The sequence below is a fragment of the Eurosta solidaginis genome, chromosome 3 (assembly GCF_040869045.1).
Source record: "Eurosta solidaginis isolate ZX-2024a chromosome 3, ASM4086904v1, whole genome shotgun sequence".
NCBI lineage: Eukaryota > Metazoa > Arthropoda > Insecta > Diptera > Tephritidae > Eurosta > Eurosta solidaginis.
The window spans coordinates 77848629-77872842 of NC_090321.1; the positions used below are offsets into that span (position 1 = coordinate 77848629).

The following is a 24214-nucleotide window of genomic DNA, read 5'->3' on the forward strand; positions in this document are numbered from 1 at the left end:
AATGACCAAAATTTGACTGCCTTTAATGTTAGGCAGTGAAAATTTTGTTTTAAGTGTATTTAATATAAATATCCATACAACAGACTGTAGCTTAGACTTTTCTGACATCAAAGAATATACATTAGTTTTAAGCCAACTTAGTTAATCTAGTTAAATGGCTCCGTGTTATTGCAATTTTTATTTTGTATATTACATACTTGACAGATTTTAAAACAAAATGTATCATCTAACACTTAGTGGTATCATCATAAAAGTGTTAAAGCTCATATATAAGGCTACTAATTTTTTTTTATCAACTCCATTTAAGAGGGACGAATGGTTCAAACATAAATTTTGATTGATAATACTCTATTGAATCCTAATTATCATTTTATTCCATTTGTTACGAAGGTAGCTAATCGTGCAGATTGTTACTGAATTCGTAGTGATAATAAATGTCATCGTAGTTATAAGTTTATTCGACACGTATAAAGGTAGCTGACGGTAAAGATTGTAACTCAGAAGTCACGTTATTCGTGGTTGTCACTTTTGCATTCATAATTTTATTCGTTTCCTAACCGTACTGACTCTTCTTACGTGATAAGAGATGAGTTTGTTTAACAATGTTTGGGATAGGGACCGAAGCAGTCCCTTGAGCAGTGCTTTACTAAAGTGACATAAAAATGCAATTTTTAAAATTTCCAATGAAAACTCGACGAGTGTCTAAAATTTGAACATATATGAACCTTTGGAGTTACTAAATATCCGATCGATTTTTTTTTACAAGAGGTATTATTATTTTATAGTTGGTGTGCCTTTTTTTGAAGAAATGAAAAATTAGTAGGTCCTATTTATTTATTGTAGTTAACTCCCTTGGCGGCCGCTGTGGTGTGGTGGTGGCGTGCTTCTCCTACCACACCAAAGATCCTGGGTTCAAGTCCCGGGCAAAGTACCATAGTAAATTTAGAATAAAAGTTTTTCTAAGCCAGGTCGCCCCTCGGCAGTGATTTGGCAAACACTCTGAGTGTATTTCTGCCATGAAAAGCTTTTCAGAGAAAATTCATCTGCCTTGCAGATGCCGTTAAAAAAAGGAGCACGACGCAAATTGGAAGAGCAAGCTCGGCCTACGATTTTTTCGGAGGTTATCGCACCTTGTTTTTTTATTTAGTTATTTCCCTCTTAATAAAAGCATGGAGATTAATGACGATCAATAGGCAATCTTTTTCAAGCTGCGACAATATTTCAAAATAAAACCAACAGTTGAGTGGTCAGTTTGTTCTGGTTTATTTAAAAAAAAAATTAAAATGTTGCTTTGTCTGATCTTATTGTTGATCACCCTGTGCCGTGCCGCCTTGGGTGACAGCACTCCATATACATACATCATAGAAACGATCATTGAAATTGTCAAAAATACGATTGGTCATCAGCGGGTTTTGACCGACACTAACGGTTTTGAAGATAGACGGTTACAGTACTACCGTTTTAATAAAAAATCTATATTTGGTTGTTATGAACGGAACCGCCGTATTTCTTGAAAAATCCCAAAACTTTATGTATATACGTAAATGTTTGTATGTAGAAAAAATTTACAAAAAAAAAAAATACATATACATATGTATGTATTATACTTAAATGCCTGCTTATTCCAAGGTACCACCGTAACTGCTGCCGTTTTTCTGCTGCGATGTTAATGCTGCCGCTATTATGACGCTGACTGCTGATGTTCGCCGCTGAGCGTTAAAGCTGGTGGTGATGGAAAATGGCGTTATATTGTGTGGCGTGGTTTTCGGGTTCCCTTATGCGTGGCGTGATGCGAGTGCCGTTATATACAGGCCAGCTAGTTTTTGATTTTATCAATTATTATCTCTTTGGTATTAAAATTTAATATTATGGCCTTACCAGTTTAATCTTTTTAAAATTGTAGTTTTGTTAAATTTTCATTTAGAAAATGGTATTGTAGCTTTGATTTAGAAAATTGTACTTTTATTAAATTTTATTCCGTACCACACGCACTTTATATTTCCACTGTTATCGCAAAACTGATCGCAGCCAAAAAATTTTTTCCACTCACCACCTGCAATCCTCCGATGTCACGGTCGCCATATTGGACATAACCTCGCACCTTTTGGTTACCTGCTGAATATTGCTGGTGCTTAGGAGGGCGCCGTCTTCAGATTGTAGCCATCACTCCGTTATTTCTATGCTCTAGGGGGGTCTTATCCTCCAACACATCGAACAATAAAAACTTGAGTTGTTTAAATTATAATTTACTTTATTTTGCAATTAACAATTAATTGCGTACGTTCTCGAAGCCGATCAAATTATAATGGCCGCTTCGTCTCTTTTTTCTCTATCGTTTTTCTATGCCTTCATTTTAGCTGCAATGCATCTGTGTTGTCAACTCAACAGCGCTGCTAGATCCATTTGTATTAGAACTAAACTTAAAGTTAAGGGCTTGTTTATATATATCGAGCTATGGTGAATATCTCTTTACAATACGCAAAATACAAGTGTAAAACATCATAGATTGCAACAATCAATCAAAGAAATTACAATAAAAATTACAGCAACCAATAAAAGAAATTATAATCAACTAAATTACAAATTGTTAAACAAATAACTCATTTTAATACATGTTTTTTATTAAATATACATCATATACACTTTTTCAAAATACTAAATCGCGAGTCATCAACAGCTTCAAGCTTCTACACTTTTATTCTCTTATTGTTCGGTAAAGCTGTGTTTAAACCACCTAAGCGTGATCAGAAAATCTCACCAATAGTCTTTTCTTCAATCACTGAATCGATTTAGAAACACCAAAGTACCTCAAGTCAACAATTTCAAGAGTAATCTCAGGCAGCTTTTTGGTGCTATTACAGCTCTTTATTTTTGTTCGTTTATTTACTTTCGTGAAGCAAAAACAACTTACGCCAGTGCTGCCTTTAACCGTGTAAATGTTTTTTTTTTCCAAAATATGGGAAAAATATTGTACCTATTACGTTTTATTCTGAAATTTAAACATTTATCACTTATCACTGATAATATTCGACAATTGTAATGCTTTCCTCTCTACTACCGGTCTGAGTATTGCCTTAAACTGTTATTATAATGCGACTTAGTATCGTTGATTGATACGAGTTCAAAGAAATGTAAAAATTTTTGCGTTCGCGAAGTTCTTATTCTTTATTTGTATTTTTTAGTTTAGGTTACGTTTGCGTCCGTTCCGATCAGTAGGTGAACCTTACTAAGATCGACCACCAAATCCTTCTCCGTTCTTTGTGGAGGGCTCCTCTGCATTGTAAGGCATGTGTGTATAAGGAGGCCAGCGTTAAATACGTCCCTCTGTTTGTCGATCTGCCCACTGTAACGTCGAATACACGTAACCATGAATACACTTACACCTTTATCCTGGCTCGCGTCCGGATGTACTACCTCCACTTTTTCTCACCTTGTGACGGACTTTTCCTTACGCCGGGGTATGCTCAGTCCGTCCAAGATCCCTGTGGGAATAGAGAAGAATCCGTAACGTCTGCTTTTAAAGAGAAAGATCCTGTTTATTGTTAAAACGGTATAAATTCTTTATTCAAAATATCAAAACTACCCTTAAAGCTACGGCGACGGAGGTGGGAAACCACCGTCGGTTCTACGCCGATGGGGTTGGGAAAACCCCCACCGGGACTACGCTTAAACTAAAATCTCAGACTACTCGTAAAGAAAGCGGAGGTGGAGAACCACCACTTCCTCCCAGTCGGTGGAGTTGGTAAAACCCCCACCGAGTATATAACTTAAAGATACCCTGCTCTTCCTGAAGGTTGCGGAGGTGGAAAAACCAACACAATCCCTCTAACGATGTGGTTGGAAAAATCCCCAAAGTTACTAAAATAAAGAACTCGTAAGGTGGAAAAATCCCAGGAGTACCATTCACCACTAAACAAGGCGTTAGCAGGCTACTATACCTAGCTGGCTACTACCCAAATTCGCAAAATTTGTCGCCCTTTTATACTTGTCCACGCGCAGGTGGACAGTTATCCTGCAACAATAAATTTTACTTATATGTATTTACATAAGGTATCCTACGTTTAACGGTATTATTCTACCCATATATCCAATAATCTACTTGTATATAACTATTTCTAAATTACATATGTAATAATTCCCCTTGGACTGCCCCCTAGCATGTGAGTTCATTGGTACGCATCTCCAGTTAGTTAGCATAGGCTGTGTTCGTAAATGCAACATGACTTGCAGCATAAGCAACGGTGGCAACACTGCAAGTTTGACATTTAATACTTCTTATACAATTTTGGACAATTTGCAGATACGTTTGTTTGCATTTTTGAACGCGTACAATACTAAAATGGAAATTTTGCTGAATCTAACACTAGACGAAATTTGTGAGCAAAGAAATGATAGATTTTCTTTAAACTTAAGAAAAAGAAGGCTATTGAAGTCAAAGAGAAAAATGTTTAGGTACAAATGTTTGTCTTTAAAAAGAAAATAACCTAAAAACAAATCGTTTTTTAAAACAGTAAAGTCATTTCTCGAGGACATTTTCTATTCCCATTTCCGAATGAATTGGGCCACTTTTAAAGTAAGGTTTTATAAGTTTCATGAAAATTAATAATTTATAGTTTCACTTTAATTAGGCTTTGGAAAAGGCTTTGACTCCACACTGGGTAACTGCAAGGCTTGGCCGTGATGGTCATTCGTTAGAGAACTGTCTGTACATGACATTATGGAAGCTATGTAATAGCAGGGTGACGTTCCGACAGCTTTCGGATCGCTTCATCATTGCAAAAGGAACATCACACCGTGTATTTAACGAAACAATCCAAGCCATTTGTAATCTTTAAAGCGAAATAAAACGGCCGTCTGTTGACCGTCAGCAAGAGGTCATGACAAATTTTGAAAATAGAGAAAATCCCTTTCCTTTTGTTATAGGATGTTTAGAGGGAACGCATTTTAACATACCTACCCCAAGTGTAGATGCGATTGGTTATTATGATCGCAAAGTAAACCACTCAGTATCCATGCAGGTTTGATTTACATGCTTCCACCTCATTATTTTTATCACTTTAATTTATTATCGTTTCCTAGATGTGTTTATTGGATATCCAGGGAGCTGCCACGATGCCAATGTTTGGACAAATAGCCCAATATTTCAAGCAATAACATATGGCGAGTTACAGCTGACACCAAGTGCTGTTTATTGGGGGACTCTGCGTACCCCATATCGAAATTTCTAATGATACCTCACATGGGCATCTCAGTAGGGAACAGAAGACTTTTAATACCCGTTTAAGCTCAACGCGAGTATTTATAGAACAAGCTTTCGGAATTTTTAAGAAAAAGTTTAAAATTTTAAATTATATTGAAGCTTCGAGCATTAAAGCCACATCTAATGTGATACTCGCTTGCGCTATCTTACACAATTTTATCATAAATAGGGGAGGTTATTCTGAACATATTAACAATACAATAACACATGCCGATATGGAAACCAACAATGAAATCGAAGGAATTCAAGATACCCCCATTCGCCGTGTTGATACAGATGATATCAATGGAATTGATAGAAGAAACTATTTTACCACTGTTTTCATCATAAAAAATTTACTTTATTTGAATAATTTTTTGATTACTTTTTCTGATGAACTTCATTTTAATTTTTATTATTTTCATTTAAAAGAAAAAACATTTATTTAACTTAACCTAGTTTCAATAAAAAAATAAGGCGAGTTTCTTACACATATAAAAAATAAAAAGGTACATTTCAGTTCTCTACCACAGGCCAATATTTATATAAACACTATTTTTTTTAAATAATCTGCCAACACCGATTTCATGTCTAGTAGAGCGTTTATTCTTTCTTTTTCCTGCGACAGCTTGTCCCTCTCCAAAACCATGACCTCGTTATGTCCAGCTTCTTCTTTAACCGCCTCTGCTTCGAAAAACTTTAAAATGTCTTTTTTAGACGTCGCTCGAGGACGAGTGGCTCTCTGGTAGTCGGTGGAGAATCTGGTGGCTGCTGCTGTTGTTGTGGCTCGTTATTCGAAGTCGTTCGAGTACTGGCAGCCGTTTCAGTGGTAGTCAGTGGAGAATTTGGCGACTCATTATTTATTTCACTTGAAGATGTGGGCGACGTTGACAGTACGAAATCCAAAGAGGTTTGCAAATTTGCTGTTGGATGAGTAATTGAGTGCCTTGTACCAAAAACTGCGTCGAAGTCCTCAAAATACCTCCAGGATGTAGCGTCTCTACCGGAAGATTTATTTCTTTTCTTAATGCGCCTGTACGTTACCAAGAGATTTAAGAATTTTATCTGCGCTGTGGTGCTGTCCAGTCTTATATTGGGATTTACATTTTTAACTTCGCTCACAACTTTCTTCCACAATACATTTTTTTTCTTCTACCCGATTTAAACTCGTCCACCATATTAAACCGTACTTTCAGCAATAACTGTGTCTCCGCATTACTGAGATTTTCACTAAAAATTTAAAAATAATAATTTATACAATTATTATTAACATAATTTAACTAAATTTCAATACAAAAATTTAAATAAAACAGTTTTGCACTTATTTTTCGTCAGACATCGTATTTAAATGCATTAAAATTTTTTTTGATAGAAATTATGAGTGACAGCTGATAGAAGTGTTGTCTTTTGAACGCTTGATTATTGCAGTACTGCCATATTGGCATTTCTGAACGTTCTGTTTGTTATGCAATCGTAGTTTGCGCGTAATGTTGCATTTACGAACACATAGTTACTTTCAATTTCCCTATGCTGCCTGCTTATTGTGCCTTGTTGTCAACGAGTTGGTTGCCCTTCGTATGTAACTTGCAAGTGTAATGTTTATGGCTGCCTGGTACCCACGCTGTGTTGTTGGTATGCTGGGGTGACGTCTTTCTAGTAACAATTAATTGCGTACGTTCTCGAAGCCGATCAAATTATAATGGCCGCTTCGTCTCTTTTTTCTCTATCGTTTTTCTATGCCTTCATATTGGCTGCAAGGCATCTGTGCTGTCAACTCAACAGCGCATCCATTTGTATTAGAACTAAACTTAAAGTTAAGGGCTTGTTTATATATATCGAGGTATGGTGAATATCTCCTTACAATACGCAAAATACAAGTGTAAAACATCATAGATTGCAACAATCAATCAAAGAAATTACAATAAAAATTACAGCAACCAATCAAAGAAATTATAATGAACTAAGTTACAAATTGTTAAACAAATAATCCATTTTAATAAACGTTTTTCATTAAATATACATCATATACACTTTTTCAAAATACTAAATCGCGAGTCACCAACAGCTTCAAGCTTCTACATTTTTATTCTCTTATTGTTCGGTAAAGCTGTGTTTTAACCACCTAAGCGTGATCAGAAAATCTCACCAATAGTCTTTTCTTCAATCACTGAATCGATTTAGAAACACCAAAGTACCTCAAGTCAACAATTTCAAGAGCAATCTCAGGCAGCTTTTTGGTGCTATTACAGCTCTTTATTTTTGTTCGTTTATTTACTTTCGTGAAGCAAAAACAACTTACGCCAGTGCTGCCTTTAACCGTGTAAATGTTTTTTTTTTTCCAAATTATGGGAAAAACTGTACCTATTACGTTTTATTCTAAAATTTAAACATTTATCACTTATCACTGATAATATTCGTCAATTGTAATGCTTTCCTCTCTACTACCGGTCTGAGTATTGCCTTAAACTGTTATTATAATGCGACTTAGTATCGTTGATTGATACGAGTTCAAAGAAATGTAAAAATTTTTGCGTTCGAGAAGTTTCTTTATTTGTATTTTTTAGTTTAGGTTACGTTTGCGTCCGTTCCGATCAGTAGGTGACCCTTACTAAGATCGACCACCAAATCCTTCTCCGTTCTTTGTTGAGGGCTCCTCTGCATTGTAAGGCATGTGTGTATAAGGAGGCCAGCGTTAAATACGTCCCTCTGTTTGTTGGTCTGCCCACTGTAACGTCGAATACACGTAACCATGAATACACTTACACCTTTATCGCTCGCTTATTGTGCCTTGTTGTTGTCAACGAGTTGGTTGCCCTTCGTATGTAACTTGCAAGTGTAATGTTTATGGCTGCCTAGTACCCACGCTGTGTTGTTGGTATGCTGGGGTGACGTCTTTCTAGTACATTGCATTTTTTTTGTTTCCTCTTTGTGCGATGTCCGCCTTGACGGTTCGCTTCAATGCCTGCTGTGCTTGGTCGCAATTTCCTTGTAGGAACTTGATTTGTTTAAATTATAATTTTCTTTATTTTGTAATTAACAATTAATTGCGTACGTTCTCGAAGCCGATCAAATTATAATGGCCGCTTCGTCTCTTTTTTCTCTATCGTTTTTCTATGCCTTCATATTGGCTGCAATGCATCTGTGTTGTCAACTCAACAGCGCTGCTAGATCCATTTGTATTAGAACTAAACTTAAAGTTAAGGGCTTGTTTATATATATCGAGGTATGGTGAATATCTCCTTACAATACGCAAAATACAAGTATAAAACATCATAGATTGCAACAATCAATCAAAGAAATTACAATAAAAATTACAGCAACCAATCAAAGAAATTATAATCAACTAAATTACAAATTGTTAAACAAATAATTCATTTTAATAAACGTTTTTCATTAAATATACATCATATACACTTTTTCAAAATACTAAATCGCGAGTCACCAACAGCTTCAAGCTTCTACACTTTTATTCTCTTATTGTTCGGTAAAGCTGTGTTTTAACCACCTAAGCGTGATCAGAAAATCTCACCAATAGTCTTTTCTTCAATCTTTTTTTTTTGCGTTTTCTCCAATCTTCCCGAAATAACCACGCAAATATAAACCAGTGGTAGCGCGACAGTAGGTTGGTTTTAATAATCGCGCTCTAAATTGGTGGAATCCACTGGGGTGGTCAGTATTGCCAAAACCGGTGAGATATGCGCCTAACACCTTCGGAGGCCGGAATCTGTAACATCCATCGATGAATTGCCTCTCCTCGAATTATAGTTCGCCACCGTTCTTCGCGTCATTCTCCAGTTATCTAGCCGACGATAAGCAAGCTGCATAATAGCAGTATCCAGACAGGGATATGGATCTCTTTAATGAAAAGGTGTGGGCCGCTAAAGATGTGTACTTCTCCGTAGCCAAAGGGACCAATCCTTCAAATCCCTGATATATGTATTTCAATCCAGACGTTGGTGCCATCGTCTCCCCTGGTATCGGAAAGAAACACTTATCCGAAAGTGGGTCGTTTACCACCTGTCCAGGCTGCGCTAAATGCCGTGGGGCAAATGGGTCGTCTCCGGAAATATCAACTTTAGGGCGTGGCTTTCCCCTCCTTCTCCGTTGTCCGGGCTTATCACCGGAAGTAGCTGAAGCCGTAGGCGCGTCGACTTTCTCTTCCCTCTCTCCTTTGTTTAAGTTATCAGCCATTGTTAACTTAGCTACACTGTAGTCTTCCCTAAAATCACCTTAAAAATAACGAGGTCTAATTATAGCTAAAGCTTCGCTGATTACAGAATTATTGGATTTAACACTTGTATCCGACAGTTAAAATGCCACTAATTGATAGTAATCCTTGATAATTTCCTTGTATACGTATGTTTGTACATTTTTGGTGCTCTTGCAGTGGGAGCTTATGTGTGTTGCTTGTTGCGTTTCTGTATTCCCATCGTTATTTAGAATTCCAGCCGGTTCGTTGATCTCAATGCAAAGCCAAAGTTTTTCCCGTTTGATCTCTATGCAAAATATAATATCCAACCAAAATATTTGCCATATGCGGGCAGAGAAAATTATGTTTTTGCGAAATAATAAATATATAAGTGTATATTAGGGTGTTTCAGAAAAATGATTATTTTATGTGTGTAAATTCAATTTATATAATTCAGGTTTATATGTTTTACATGCTTTATGCGCTGATATAAATTCATTGCCATATACATTAGGGTGTTTCGAAAAATTATGTATAATTTGTAATTCAAATATGATTTATACGTGCTCAAATGAATTCTGACAAATATTTATAGGTTCGAATGTGTGGGCCCAAAGCCGGTGGATTTGGGTCCTCACAACCTTTTGCTTCTTTAAATTTGATTAAAAACACTTTATTGTTCGGTCAATTATAATATTTATTTTACAGTTCTTTGCTTCACTTGTATATTTAATTTGTGACTATTTTAATGGTTTGAGTTTGGACACTCACCATTGCCTATATCTTGCGCGCTCAACGACAACTATAGTTAGGTAAGAAAAAGATGTTTAGCACAGACTTTTCCAAAGTGCAGGTTCTAACTTTATTTTCTGCAACTCGAATGGTTTCTTGGATCCACATCAATGTGGCATTTATAAAGGCGACTAATAAGAGCAGCCGAGACTGCCTTAGATTTGTGCAGTGCAGGTTTATCACGAGCACCTTCAACATGACCTTTTCCCAACTTTTCTGCCTTTAATCACCGTGACGTCGGTATCATCTCCATCGCTATCCAGCAGAGTATCGACAAATTGCTCAGAGCACCTGCGACTAAGTCCTTGCACCGCGACACGATGGCTACCCTTAGCGAGAGTGTCCGCGAATAACTTTATTAATTATTCACGACATATTGTCAGCAAACTGTGCATCTGTAGTAGTCTGCGAAAATATATTTATATGTACACATATATATGTGCAAATAAATTCAAGTACACATAAATCTAATTGTTGCTTGTTATCCTTTCTCATGAAAACTACAAGAACGCCTATATTACCAAATTTCTTAAACATTTATCACTTATTACTGTTGATATTCAACACGTTTTCAATAGCTCAATACCTACTTTCGATTAAGCAGTTGTTCTTCAATAAACATTTATTTGAAAGAGACAAATATACATTTGAACGCTGAACCTAATCTCTGATTTATTTAAAACAATCTTAATCTGTTTATATAAATATTCCAATGCTTCGTTAGTGTATTGAAGGGCAACTAAACAAATACAATTACGTAAGCAGAATATTTACATTATCAACGCAAGTAATAATGCATGCAGTGCAAGCAATGAGCTAAAATAAAAGAGTAGCTTCGCTTTTAGGTCAGTGCCAATGCTTGTACATATGTATGTAGGTATGTTTTGATTTTTAGTAATGGTTCTCTTCTTGCTTAGTATTGGAAGTGGACGAATAACATTTGGGGGAAAACAATCCGGCTCGCATGGTAACATATGGATAATCTCCGTAGATACACAATTAGGTTCAGATGTTTTGCTTGTATTCTCAAAACTCTCATCTTGACTTTGGTAATATTCTACATTCTCCGATTTTGTTTCGTTTTCTAACTAGGAAAAATCATGTGGAGTAAAGGTTAATGAGTTATATGAAAAAATTCCAGTAGCTGAAACGCCTTTTATAATATTGTCTTGAGAAAAAGCTCGAAAATTTTGAGTCCTTGTTAGATTTGCAATGTGTGAAATTTCAATTTTTATCGTGGGCTGTTGACTATAAAATCATTAAAAGTTGATTACAAAATTTCTTGAAAGGATCAAACACTGATAAATCAAGTGGTTGCAAATTGCATGATGTATGCGGTGTGGGAAAAGTAAGCATATACCGTTATAGCAACTGTAAATTATGCTGTCCAGACTGCAGTGAGAAGCATGTGTGTCCATCAGAAGTAGTATGGGATTGTCTATAGTGCAACAAGTGTGACCTTTAATATGGTTAAGAACCTCTATAAATAGGTCCGAATTCAGCCATCCATTGTTTGCTAAAAGTGCTATTGAACCTGGTACTAATAAAAAAATTGGTTTTCAACTTTAAAAATAGCTAAAGTTCATTTGATTTATAACGTAACATTACCAAAATTACATAATCAAACTCAAAATTGTATAACAATTGTATACCAGAATTTATACATTTAATACCTGTGCCACGAATCAAAAAGACTAAAAGATTTTTGAGTCTCGATATTTGTCATCATATTTGTAGATTTGCAAACGCAAATAGCAATAGTATTATGTATTATATAAGTAAAAAAAAAACTAAGCTTGTTTAATATGAGCTTTTCCTCACTTTTTTAATTTCTTCACATCCATATCGAAAGGACCAGAAATTATGGTGAAACTAACTAAATCGATAAGAAAACTTATTAAAGCTAAATCAAATAACGAAGACAAATCCACATAAATGATTGACGCGAAAAATGTTTGAAACCGAATTTTCTCCAACACCTGCTCGATTTAATTGCTTAAATATTAATTCACTATAAATCGCAGTTTGTGGATACGCTGAAATATACTAAACAAATTTATACTCGTGAACAGCGAAAGCATTGCTTATAAAGCACTGCTGGAAAGCCAATGTTACTAAGCTCTTGAAGCGGGCCTCAAAAATATTCCACACAATTTGAATTAAGAAAATAAGAAAAAGTATAGTGTATACATACATATGTATATACAAAATTTTTGTAAAAGAGCAACAGCAACAAAAAGACAATAGACACAATTTACAAAGTGTGCACCGGGGTATTTATATATCTTAGAGAATAGACACATCTGCCTTTACATTCACACGTTGGAGATTTCGAGTTCAATAATCAGCTCCCGAAAAGCTAGCTGATAACGAAGTAAAATTCATAAACATGTCCTAGTCTCCATCGCTGTTTGCAAATTTTGAAGTTTTTCTCTAATGCCAATAACAAAAGAGTTCTATTGCATAATAAAGGTTTCTGAAAAATTTTGATAGGCGCTGATAATGTTTCTCGCGTCAACCATTCAAATGTACGTATATCTCAAATAAATGGGATAAACAACAAATATGCACGATAAAAATTAAAAATTTTCACGAATGAATATAAGACTGAAATTGTTAATTTTTAAAAGCAGAGCCAAAAAAGTAGATCTTGGTGCTATTGTATTTGTTGGTGAAAATAAGCCTGAAAATATGAAAAATTCGGTTGAATCTACTTGGATTAGTCAAATCGAAAATTATTGAACTTATAGTTTAAGAAATGGCATACCAAGTTAGCATGCACAACCTGAAGTACATATTGCTATACAAACAATTCCACAATTAATTCCTGCTGACAAAAAACACATTTTTTTAAATTTCGCTATTTATCGGATAATTTAATGTGGATGTACTATAACATTTAATTTAGGATCAGCATTTACTAAAAACATACCTACTTATAAGTTGGCCAAGGGAGGTATTCCTCATTTAACTATGAAATATACGGATGGCAGAACATTATTTGGAAATGCGGATGCAAAACTGGTGTTGCCAGGACAATGCAAGATGATCTAACTGATTATTAAGCTGTAGAACCTAGGAAAAAACGCTATTCATTTTATTTGAATGTATTAATTTTTGATGTGTATTGGAACACATACATAAACGTCCGTTTTGACAATATCTGCTTATGTACCTACGAACTGTCAAAACAAGGCAAACGACAACAACAGATCAGAATGGAAATTTACACTGATGATAGCACAACGCCGAAACCGGGTTGTTTTGAAAAAAAAAATTTGACAAGGGATGACGGAAAATCAGAGACTCAATTAAATTATTAATTTAAATTATGAAATTGAAATCGTTGCCCAAAAAATGTATCAAAAACGTTGCTTTGTAATAACAAAATACAAATATTATTTTGAATAATTATTATAAGTCAGCGTTTATTTTTTACGTTACATGATAGTATGCAGAATCTCATCTATGAGCACCAACTAAAACAGGTTCTACTTGAATCTGTTGAGCAAGAAACACCTTATAGTGTATGTATATTGGTATTGGTGTACCAAAACCTACCGCACGGGTGGTTACTGATAATGTTACTGCATTCTTCTGTGCAGTTAGCTGAACTGTATTTGCGACTGCTTCCAACTGCTTTGACTCGTCTGACTCGAATATTTTATATTTTGCTGCTATGTCAAAGAGTATATATTTGTCAAGAGGCGTCACTCGATACTTTTGTTGTTGCCAAAGCAAATTACTCGATGTTTTCTCAAGGTAGTCGTTGGTTTTTTTTATCAGATGTATTTATAAAAACGCCTTCTATACATTTTCGTGGGGTATTTGTGTTTATTTTACTGATTGTATTAAATTAATTAATTAATTCTCTTTCCAAAAATCGTAATTATGCAAAGTCACTTTACCGCATAACTATATAGGATTCAATTAAAAAAAACTAAACAAAACTTCCTTGAGAATCACATTCGACATGACAGGGTTGCTTTGGCAACAACAAAGTATCGAGTGACGCCTCTTGACAAATATATAATCTTTGGCTATGTCATCAAGTCTTCGAGATTTTTCGTGATGTGTGTCATCAGACGCAGTTATTCCTTCGTGCAATATCTTCTTCGTTATGGCTTGCTTTATGGTGAGTATTTTTCGTTCGGCTCGAATCAAGTACTTTAGACCTCGTTCTACCGCTCATTTTTCTCGGGCGTTTAAAGACGCTTTCTCGCTGGGTGTGAGATCGCGGATCGTGGTTCCGTTTGCATGCGAACCCCCGCCCTTGTAGTGAAGAGCGAGGAGAACGAACCCACATATGAATGTGGCAACGACGCCCACGACGTGTAGGATTGGGTTTTGCATCCACCTTGGCGTGCTGTATCGATCCCTCGGATGTAGCTGTTCAGGGCAGTTATTTTGTCGTCCACCAACGCTGGGGGTGTCTCGCTTTGTCATCTTTTGTTTTTTACAGCCGTCGTGAGCGCTTGTATCTGAGCAGTTAATTCTTCGATGCTATGTCCAAACGATTTTGGTGCTTCGTTGTATGCTACTGCCTCGTCAGCTGTTGGGGCCCCACTTTGGTAGCCACTGACCTTATGCTATTTTGCACCTTATAAATTTTGTCTGCTTGTAAGGCCAGGTTGTAAAGATCGTTAGTGGCGTTGGCGATCGTTCTGTGGCATTTGTTCCAGAAAAATTGTACGTAGAATGTTCTAGGTCACCATATCAGCTGCTAAACTTTTTAAACGCAGTAAATAGTGTGATGGCTTCTGGTGAACTCAGTGTTATGAAGCAGACGTCTTAATTTACTTTCGCTGCTTTCTTCGATTGTGTTAAGCAGTCGTGTCTTCAAAGCCTGGAATTTGGAATGGTAGGGCAGTCTCATCTAAATGCACCAAAACATACTGAGAGGAACCATTTCGACAGACTCGTAATAGTTTCTTGACATGTTGAGTTGTCTACGGCTTGGTGTGGTGTATTATCCGATGTGTTGTTCTGTAGCCCGTTTCTGTAACCTTTCGTTATAATAACAAACGATTTGCTATCGCAAGGCTCGTATCGCTTTCGATATGCAAAGTGTTTCTGTAACACACTCGATTAACCTTGGGATATAATAGTGATGAGTTTTTATCATATCGATGGAACAATCGAAATGTAACATAGGATCTGTCATCAATAGCGAAAAAGGTATAATAACAAAACTTAAGTCATATAAATTGTTATTTTGTGATCGTGCTCCCCCCACCGCATTTAGCTCAAGAGCAACGGCTTTCCATACACTGCGGCTCAGGCAGGCACTATCTGGACCGCTAAAAGTCCCCACCTCCACGTTTTTATTGGCCTTCATAATTTCCACCAGTTTAACTTTCTGATTTTTGGAAAAATTTCCCCTTCTGGTTTTTTCTATAAAATAAAAAATTAATTAGAAAACAAAAAAATCCAAATCAATTACAAACAAACGAGTTTCACTCATTTTCTTGTTAACGTATGTATACTATCATGACCTTCGGAGCTAGTGATATGAATATCGGAAGAAATATCGAAAATACATACTCAACACTCATACAGCAACACTACCTTGCGATAACCATGAATCAGGGTTGCATTTTGCGATATAATTCGTATCGCAAGGATACAGAAACGGGCTACTGGTTACTTATGGCCTGCTTAGCTTATATATATTTATACTAGCGGCCCGGTACGTGCTTCGCTACGTATAAAGTGAAATATTTAATCAAACTCATTTATTACAAAAAAAAAAGATATTTTATTATTTGCTAGCTATTTTAAAACTTAATCCAAAACATTTGGATAAACAATATTTTTTGTTTTTCCATTTTGAGCATGAATAAACAAACGGCTGGATGTACCGACTCTGGAACAGGCAACATAAATTTGGCCATATGAAAAACATGATTCCTCCAAATTCACACCACAAACGTTAAGTGTTTGCTCTTGGGCTTTGTTGATGGACATCGCAAATGATAAACGCACATGATATTGTAATAGTTTGAATTCAAATGTCATATCAGTTGGAATCATAGGGATACGCGGTATTAAACAAACTTCTTTTGATTTACCAGTTAAGATCGTAGATTCAATCAAATTTGGCAATAAATTTTTCACTGCCAATCTGGTGCCATTACACAGTTTTGGTGGATTAATATTTCGAAATAATATAATCAAAGAACCCACTTTCAGATTCAAACAATGCGGTGGCATACCATCCTGTTCTAATGAATTTAAAAATTCAATTGGATAATTCATTGCCTCATCTTGATTCATAGCACTGTCAATTGATTTATATGTCGTGACTACACCTGGGAGTTTGAAAATTAATGGCATTGATATGAATGTTATTCGGTGCTAAAATGGCGCGTTCTCTCAACCAATCTTGATTTCTATAATTCTGAAGAATATTTGGAATAACACATTCAATCAATTCATCTATCGATTTCGTAATTGTACAAAAAATGTTCGGTACAGTGATCAATCCGTTGGTTCTGTCGATTTGTATTTTGCCATCACCAATTGCTAACAATTGTTTTGAAAACTCATGGGCAGCTGGATCATTTGGTAGGTGAATACGCATATTAATGTTCAGTGTAAATTTTTGTACATATCTCCAAAGAACTCAAACAGGCATATATTTCAACAGCAGGAGTTGATCGAGGAAAGCACCACCAAGAAGCACCACCAAAAAGCTATTGATTACCACGTAAATCTTGCATTGTTCGATTAAATGCTTCTAGTAATTTTTTATTCGTCATTGTACACTCATCCCATAAAATAATTGTCGTTAATCGCAGAACTTTTGCCATAGCAAAATTTCTTGAAATATTGCAAGTTGGAGTTTCAATCACCTGTACATTCAATGTCAATTTTAATGCAGAGTGTGCTGCCCGACCACCTTGGTGGATGTTCAGTTGCGGGCAATATACTTATTATATCCTGCTTTGAAACGAAGTGTCTGTCTTCTACAATCGGTTCATAGAAATATTGCGTTTTATTTTGATGTCTGAGGAATTTCGCGACGCACGTCGAATTTTCAACTTCCACGACTACACCAGTGTAAAAGAAATTTGTTTTGTCAGTGAACATAATAACAAAAACAAAAACGAATCGTCTAGCCAAGTCATACGTCAATCCATGATGAAGATTTGAACATTTCTTGAAGTAAACCGTTAAGTCTTTTACCTGGGCAGCTGTAAGTACTTGATTGGAAGAAAACTTCGACTGATAATCTTTAACAGTTCCCATATTTGTTTGCTCTTTTGAAATTCGAGATATTAGTGTTGTCCGCTTCATGTTATATTTCCGAGCAGCGCTTGATGGGGATTCTTTTTTTTGATGCCTGTAAAATATTACTTGCTAAGTAAAAACTTTGTCGAAGCCTCCCAAAACGTATTGTCGAACCCTCCCCCGTGCACTTATTTCAGATTTTTCGCTCCAAAATATACATCTTAGTGTTATTGAAAAAGTCTTTAAAAGCAATAAATCTTAATTTTATTGCAATATTAATGGGCAGAAAACTCATGTTATATATTCTATATTGTACACTTTACACGCGAATACTTACCAGCAATTTTTACATCAACATTTTTCAAAAATAAAAAATCTCGTCTGCATACTATCGCCGTTGAACAAGCACTGAATAGCTTTCATGACAGCGTCACACTCAATTTGGTTACTGTTTATTGGTGGAATAAGAACAATGGCAGTAATAACGGCGGCCAAATTTGAAAAAGTCGAAGCCTCCCTCAAGTCGAAGCCTCCCCCTTCTACCCTAATGCATGCAACCATTATCATCGGCAAAACATTATTTACCTAGCGCTGTAGCAGCACGTATGGAACCCAATATGCAAGACATCCCTGGTTGACCTATGACATATTCTACATACCTTAATGTTGTACGTGTACATTTGCAATCGGCAAAAGATATACATCAGACCCTAATTAGTGCTACACAGAATATTTCACAGGCTGATTGATAAATACTTAAGATCAATAAGCTGTATTATCGAAAAATATATTCGTAGAGCGCTTGAAATAACGGATTCAGCATTGCAGTTATGGTAAGGAAACACCTATACTCGTGCACGGACGCACGCACGTACAATAACAAAAGTTTCACTGCTAATGTAACTTTTTTTTAGTATTTCGTTGTTAAAACAACTTTATTAAACGTTTTTCAATTAATTTGCAATTGTAATTGCTTTTTTGTTCGCAAATTTCAAATTGGTTTAAAGGAACGCGCACAATTTTATGAACATTCCAAAATAATTTTCACTTGTGTCATATGTTCCACATATACATACAATGTAAGAAAAGTCAAGCTATATATGAATCGGACATTGCAGTTAGGCCATCTAATTTTTTCATACTCATTTTTTCCACATATACATACAATGTAAGAAAAGTCAAACTATATATGAATCGGACATTGCAGTTAGGCCATCTAATTTTTTCATACTAATTTTTTCCACATATACAATGTAAGAAAAGTCAAGCTATATATGAATCGGACATTGCACATAGGCCATCTAATTTTTTTATACTAATTTTTGTTGTTGGGCCGCCATTTTCGGTCACTAGATTTTTGCTGGGATGTAACAAAAAAACCCTTTTATTGGTTACACCTACCAAAAAAAATTCTTATAATAATGGTTACAAACTCCGTAAAAATTTTTAAGGTTGTTTTCTTGTAACCTTTTCATACAAATGAAAAAAAAAAAATAACAATTATTTTCAGTCTCTCGTATAAACCGAAATAAAAACACACAACGCTTTATAGTTGGGAAATCCCAAAGGAAAAAACCCAACTTTTATTTAAAATTATCACTTTCAATTCTATCACAAGACTGATAAGCGCACTATTACCACAGTAGTAAAAAATTATGTATAAAAACTGGAATGTTGCCACGTAGACGTGAAACTCCAATAGGTAAGTATTATGCACATATGCAACAATCAATGCCTTGTTATTTGTGACCAGTAGATCCCTATTCAACATCTGTCTCTCTGGCAGACCTCGTCCGTCCTTGATTAATGCTTCTATTCTGTTGCAAATGGGATATACTGCTTTACATACAGATACTGCGAAAGCTGAACGTGTTATCAACCCTATATCTATTTGGTACACGAAGTATGAATACTCTTCGACAATCCTGGCTTCTTCATACAATTGATCAGTGAATACCCATAACAGTCAATCCCCGGCATCTGAAAAGCCTAGATGGTGCGGTGTATATGTGTATGATTGTAAAGACGCGCCATCTTTAAATCTTGATACTAAGTTCCCAATCTATCTTAGATCGAGGAACCGAAAGAAAAACACACTTGCTGGCCGAAATGTCTAAACAAGTATTTTTTTTTGAGCGGTCGTCAATGGAAAAGTTTATTCTGGCCTGAATTAGTTTATTTAGTTCAGAGCTACACGATAACGGTTACTACTATGAGTAAATTCATTTAGAGCCAAATGATCGGTATTTTAATTTAAGCTTCTACCATTTTTATCTAGGCGTATCAAAAATTTAAGCAATTAACATTAGCGTTGATTTTTTATAAAATTTAAATGAATAGAGTTTTAAGGGACTATTCAATGAAATTTTGGCGGGTGGCCGGTGTAGTTTGGTTGCTGGCTTCTTAGTCCGCCGTTGGGGAAGATGCCACTGATACTAAATGCAAAGTGTGGCTGCGGTTGTATGCAGGGAAGTTACGGTTGGTGTGCTGGGACCTGTTTCACAAGTAAATTTGGTCCGACGAACTTTTATTTTCAGAAGAAATTAAGTTATATTAAAAGAATTATATGTTTTGTGAAACGGGCCCCTGAGCGGTCGCAGTCGGAACTGGGCGGGACATACTATTGCAAGTACGTCGGCAATAATATGTCATTGTACCGAAAAAAATTCTTGCAATTTATGTCGTGTTCGCCGTCCTCTTGAACTTGTCCGTTATCTAAGTAATAAATTTAGACAATTAACATTATACTTGGGAACAAGCAACGATTAATAGTTTCAAAGAAAAGGAAGTGATTCATTTGAATGCTGAACTTATTCTGTTTTATTTTTAAAATCTTTACCTATTTTTTAGTCTCGCGTTTTTTTCGAGCATCTATACACTCAGCGCAAAACACACGTAAATCTCACTATTTACACGTTGATTTAACTATTTTTGTGAATGGTTTTGCAGTTAATTGGAAAATAGTCATTCTAACTATGCTGCACTTTAAAATTGGTTTGACTATGAACATAGTACATTTAACTATACAAATAGATAAACTTAATATGCGGTATTATTTAAATCAACTATGCTTCGTCGTAGAATCAAATATGTTTCATATTTGTTTCAAATATATTCTTTTATAATAATGAATATAATTTTAGTCAAATCTAACTGACAGCTTATTTGTTTCAAAGAACATTCATATTCAATCTTACTATGCAGCATATTAAGAATGACTATTTTTCATAGTTATTACAACTAAGTGCATAGTAAAATTTACTATGTTTCATATTTAATTTTAATTACACCCATATTTAAATTTACTATGCTCCGTATTTGGTTTTAATTACGTGCATTGTTAAATATAATGTGGTGTATACTTACCAGAAATATTTCGTATTCCAAATAATAGTTTTGAATTTGGTTTTATGTATATTTTATTCAAAAATAAATAAACTTGTACAATATTTCGTACAAACCTGCTGGTTAAAGTGATTTGTATTTTACATAACTTCCCATTATTCAATTGGTATAAATGTAAAGGGTAACTTGTAAAATAAACTATGTCAAAGATGTACGTTTCTGGATTTCTTTTACCGATTTCATATGCCTGCATGTGGTTATAATAGGGGCTTGTGCGATACTTATAGGATAAATGCCCTTTACGCATGTGTACTTTACATAAATGTGCTTTGAATGTGTTATACATATTAAATAATTGGTTACAATTATTCACTTTGCATTGTAATGGGCTATTTCGCTATAAAAATGGTCATATTTTAGATGCCTTATTAATAAATCTACAGTAATCATAGTTTTGTTACATTTGATAAGCAGTTTTTACTTTGTTTCCTATAGTTTCTGTGTATTTATTTTAAAATACGTTTCAGTTTTCATAAAATTCAACAGTGCCGTCAAATTTGAAGATTTTGTATCATATCTAGTGTCGATTTCAAAAAAGAATTTCTGAATAAATAACCATGATAATTCAGATGCAATTGGATACTTTAAATTTAATGTGTGGAATATTTTGAAACATGTTACCAAGGATTCAATGAAGGAGTTTGACTTGTATAAATTTTTATCGAAGTAAACAAAAAACGACTTCAGATTGTATGAACTAAATCCTTCTACAATTATAAAAGGCTGAACTGTTGAATTTTTTGAACATTTTTTTTCAACAATTTCGGCTATTTTCTGTTCGTAGTCGCTGACTGAAGACAAATAGAACCAGGCTTTCTTGTGCGTCCAGTATTGTTATTTTCTTTCTTTTCTCCTTCGGGCCACTCTTATACCAGGAAGTGGGGGGTAAAACAAATGGGAGCAAGATTGTTATAATGAAGTCGGATGAATCTGTTACGTAAAATTTAATTGGAAATGATTTATTTAAAAACAAATTACTTTATCTGTACTTACCGTGGTTTTCAGCAAGCTGCAATTCTATTAGTAGCTTTTTGCAACTTTCATTGTGCAAATTTTGTCGGTAATAAAGCTCGATTTTTGTTTTAAAAACATCCCACTTGCTAAATAGCATCAGCTCTTTCCCCGGGTATATGATGTTGAAATCGACCTTGAACTTAAATATTCCAATATAAAAAACAAAAATTAACTAGAAACGCAAACATATCTTACCAATTCGATAGCTCTGCTATCGCTATATTTGGGCCATTCGCTAAGGAACTCCACCGAATCTAGCGAAGACAAATCTTTACGGCGCAAGTGAAAAGTTTTATGCCATTTGTCAATAACAGCTTCCCAGTCTGAAAGGTCTCGTTTAAGCTCTGCCTTTAAAGCAGTTGAAATTTTCACATCGAACTCTGGCTCCAGCTCTATATTGGCATCAGCCACCTTATAAGGTGTGTTGGGAAACTTCAATCGCTTTGCTCGGCTGTTTGTATATTTCGCGTACAATTTTCCACGTGCACTTTTTTTGCCAGTCCGGGGAATAAAGTAAAATTCCTGTTAAATATAGGAAATTACGAATTTATAAGGGGTATTCCATACCAAGTCGACCACTTTTGAGCCCGACCCCTTTAGATTTGGCTGACACTTTTTCTGCATTTTCTACGTTACGAAAGACATTTTTCAGAATTTTTTAAAATTGTTTCATCGGGGTCGATTTGGTATGGAATACCCCATAAGTATAAAGGAATATTTTGACGTCACACAAAGTCATTTACCTTAGCTTCACGTTCTCCAGGAAATATTGAAATTATTTGGTCCACGATTGCAGGATAGTCGGAAGTTCTAATGGTTATGCATTGCAATTTGCTTCTTCCACTAATATCGTGATTAATTGCTCCCTTTGAGTATTAGTTAAACCAGAGTGATTCTCGTAGTAACTTAGAATGCTCCTGCCTTTCGAACAGCTTTTTAAAATGGTGCTGATGTCCTGAAATTATAGGAAATTTTAAAAATAAATACGGGTAAGAGAAAATAGTGATTTACCAGCAATGAACTTTTGCGTATTTGCGTGCTGAATTCCGTTGAATTTGAGGTCTGCGATTTTTCCAACCAAGATATGACTCTGGACTCTACCGAAATTGTTTCGTCATCAATATTGAACTAGTAAGAACGAACGTTTTAATGTTATGACAAGATTATTTAGCTACGTGTGTCACCTCGGATTTACGCCAAGCAAAAAGTTTTTCCCTGAACTCAGCTCTTAATCCAATATTGGAGATAGCATCCTTAATGTCAGTCTTTGAAACGTATTTGAGACAGCGATAAGTCACTCCGTTCGCTGGAATAACTTTAATTCAATAATGTTGCATTGACAGTTTTCCAATAATGTTTTACTTACATCTTAAGCATTTAAATAAGCAGTCTAACTCGAATAAATTTAATAGTTCTTGTAATTTTTCGTCATCAGTTCGTTCGCTTTGCACATTTAACATTTTATTTCTGAATGGAATAGAAAGAACTAATAAATATTTCAACGTATAAATCAAAAAATGTTCGCGTGAAAAACATCTATCTACCGGCATTCATACACATTGACATGCAAATTAGGGTAGCATATGGACGCCTGTCCATACATGCTTTTCACGCAAACAAACACTTTTTTAAGAAGATTGATTTCTGATTGAGTATTATTTTCACACTTACCAATATCATTAGGTAATATAATTTGCAATTTAGTTCAAAACTCCTATTCACTCCAAGTACACAAAACCTGACCAAAGGTAATCAGAAATAGAAGCAACATTATTTGAATGTAAATGAATATCTTCTGAAGAAAATATTCGCGTATAAACATGTACATATTGTACTGGCATCCATACACATTAGTATGCACATACAAGTTAACACGAGCTTTGTTAATTTTCACCCAACAATAGCTGACTTGACACTTGTACCGATTTTTGACTAAAGTCAATAATCGCCGCATCAACAATAGCTAAAACTAATAAACAGGAAATCGCGTTCCAATTAGTTAACACAAGCTTTATTAATTTTTACGCAATAATTGCTGATTTAGCACATGCACCGATTTTGACCAAAGTCAATAATCGTCGCATCAACAGTAATAGCCAAAACCTGGTAAACAGGAAATGATTGCAAAGCACTTTAACTATTGCGTCTGCTACATGAAATAAAAAACATTCTTAAATGAACAATTTAATATTAAGTATTTTTGTTGATTGAGCAATTTATAACTATAAAAACCAATTACTTGTAATCACTAGTTTTAAGTTTATACTGGACTTCAATAAATGCGGACATGCTGTCCGACTAAAAATATATTTTTTTTGTTCCCTTAATCCGAAGGAACGTAA

At 35.1% G+C, this 24214-nt stretch overlaps 2 protein-coding genes and 2 pseudogenes across 4 annotated transcripts in view; 2 read left to right on the plus strand and 2 right to left on the minus strand.

Moving 5' to 3' along the window:
- The window catches only part of Tmtc3 (Transmembrane O-mannosyltransferase targeting cadherins 3), a 150371-nt gene that overhangs the window by 55773 nt on the left and 70384 nt on the right, over positions 1-24214 (plus strand). Inside the window, exon 5 of one of the 3 annotated variants that reach the window (XR_010950770.1) lies at positions 16055-16185. The exons of 1 other annotated variant lie outside the window; for it this stretch is intronic. The gene's annotated coding sequence lies outside the window, so the exon portion shown is untranslated. Of the gene's footprint in view, positions 1-13128; positions 13534-16054; positions 16186-24214 lie in introns of those variants that run through there. One more of the 3 variants, XR_010950769.1, reaches the window with a different exon arrangement.
- On the plus strand, positions 3969-5904 carry LOC137244039 (uncharacterized; annotated as a pseudogene).
- LOC137245912 (uncharacterized) lies at positions 5627-22496 on the minus strand (annotated as a pseudogene).
- On the minus strand, positions 22197-23686 carry LOC137244031 (uncharacterized). Its single transcript, XM_067772470.1, has 6 exons — positions 23544-23686; positions 23239-23339; positions 23057-23178; positions 22884-23000; positions 22616-22827; positions 22197-22359 (listed from the first exon to the last, which is right to left on the minus strand). Exons 2-5 carry the CDS (start codon positions 23330-23332, stop codon positions 22690-22692), a joined length of 471 nt encoding a protein of 156 aa, XP_067628571.1. The 5' UTR covers positions 23333-23339; positions 23544-23686; the 3' UTR covers positions 22197-22359; positions 22616-22689.

Bases quoted from the DNA above. Each gene is read 5' to 3' on its own strand.
- LOC137244031 (XM_067772470.1), bottom strand. From the start codon at position 23,332: ATGTTAAATGTGCAAAGCGAACGAACTGATGACGAAAAATTACAAGAA. The intron at 23,179-23,238 runs GTAAGTAAAACA...AAGTTATTCCAG, and splicing joins CTTATTTAAATGCTTAAGAT to CGAACGGAGTGACTTATCGC. The intron at 23,001-23,056 runs GTGACACACGTA...CGTTCTTACTAG, and splicing joins TTGCTTGGCGTAAATCCGAG to TTCAATATTGATGACGAAAC.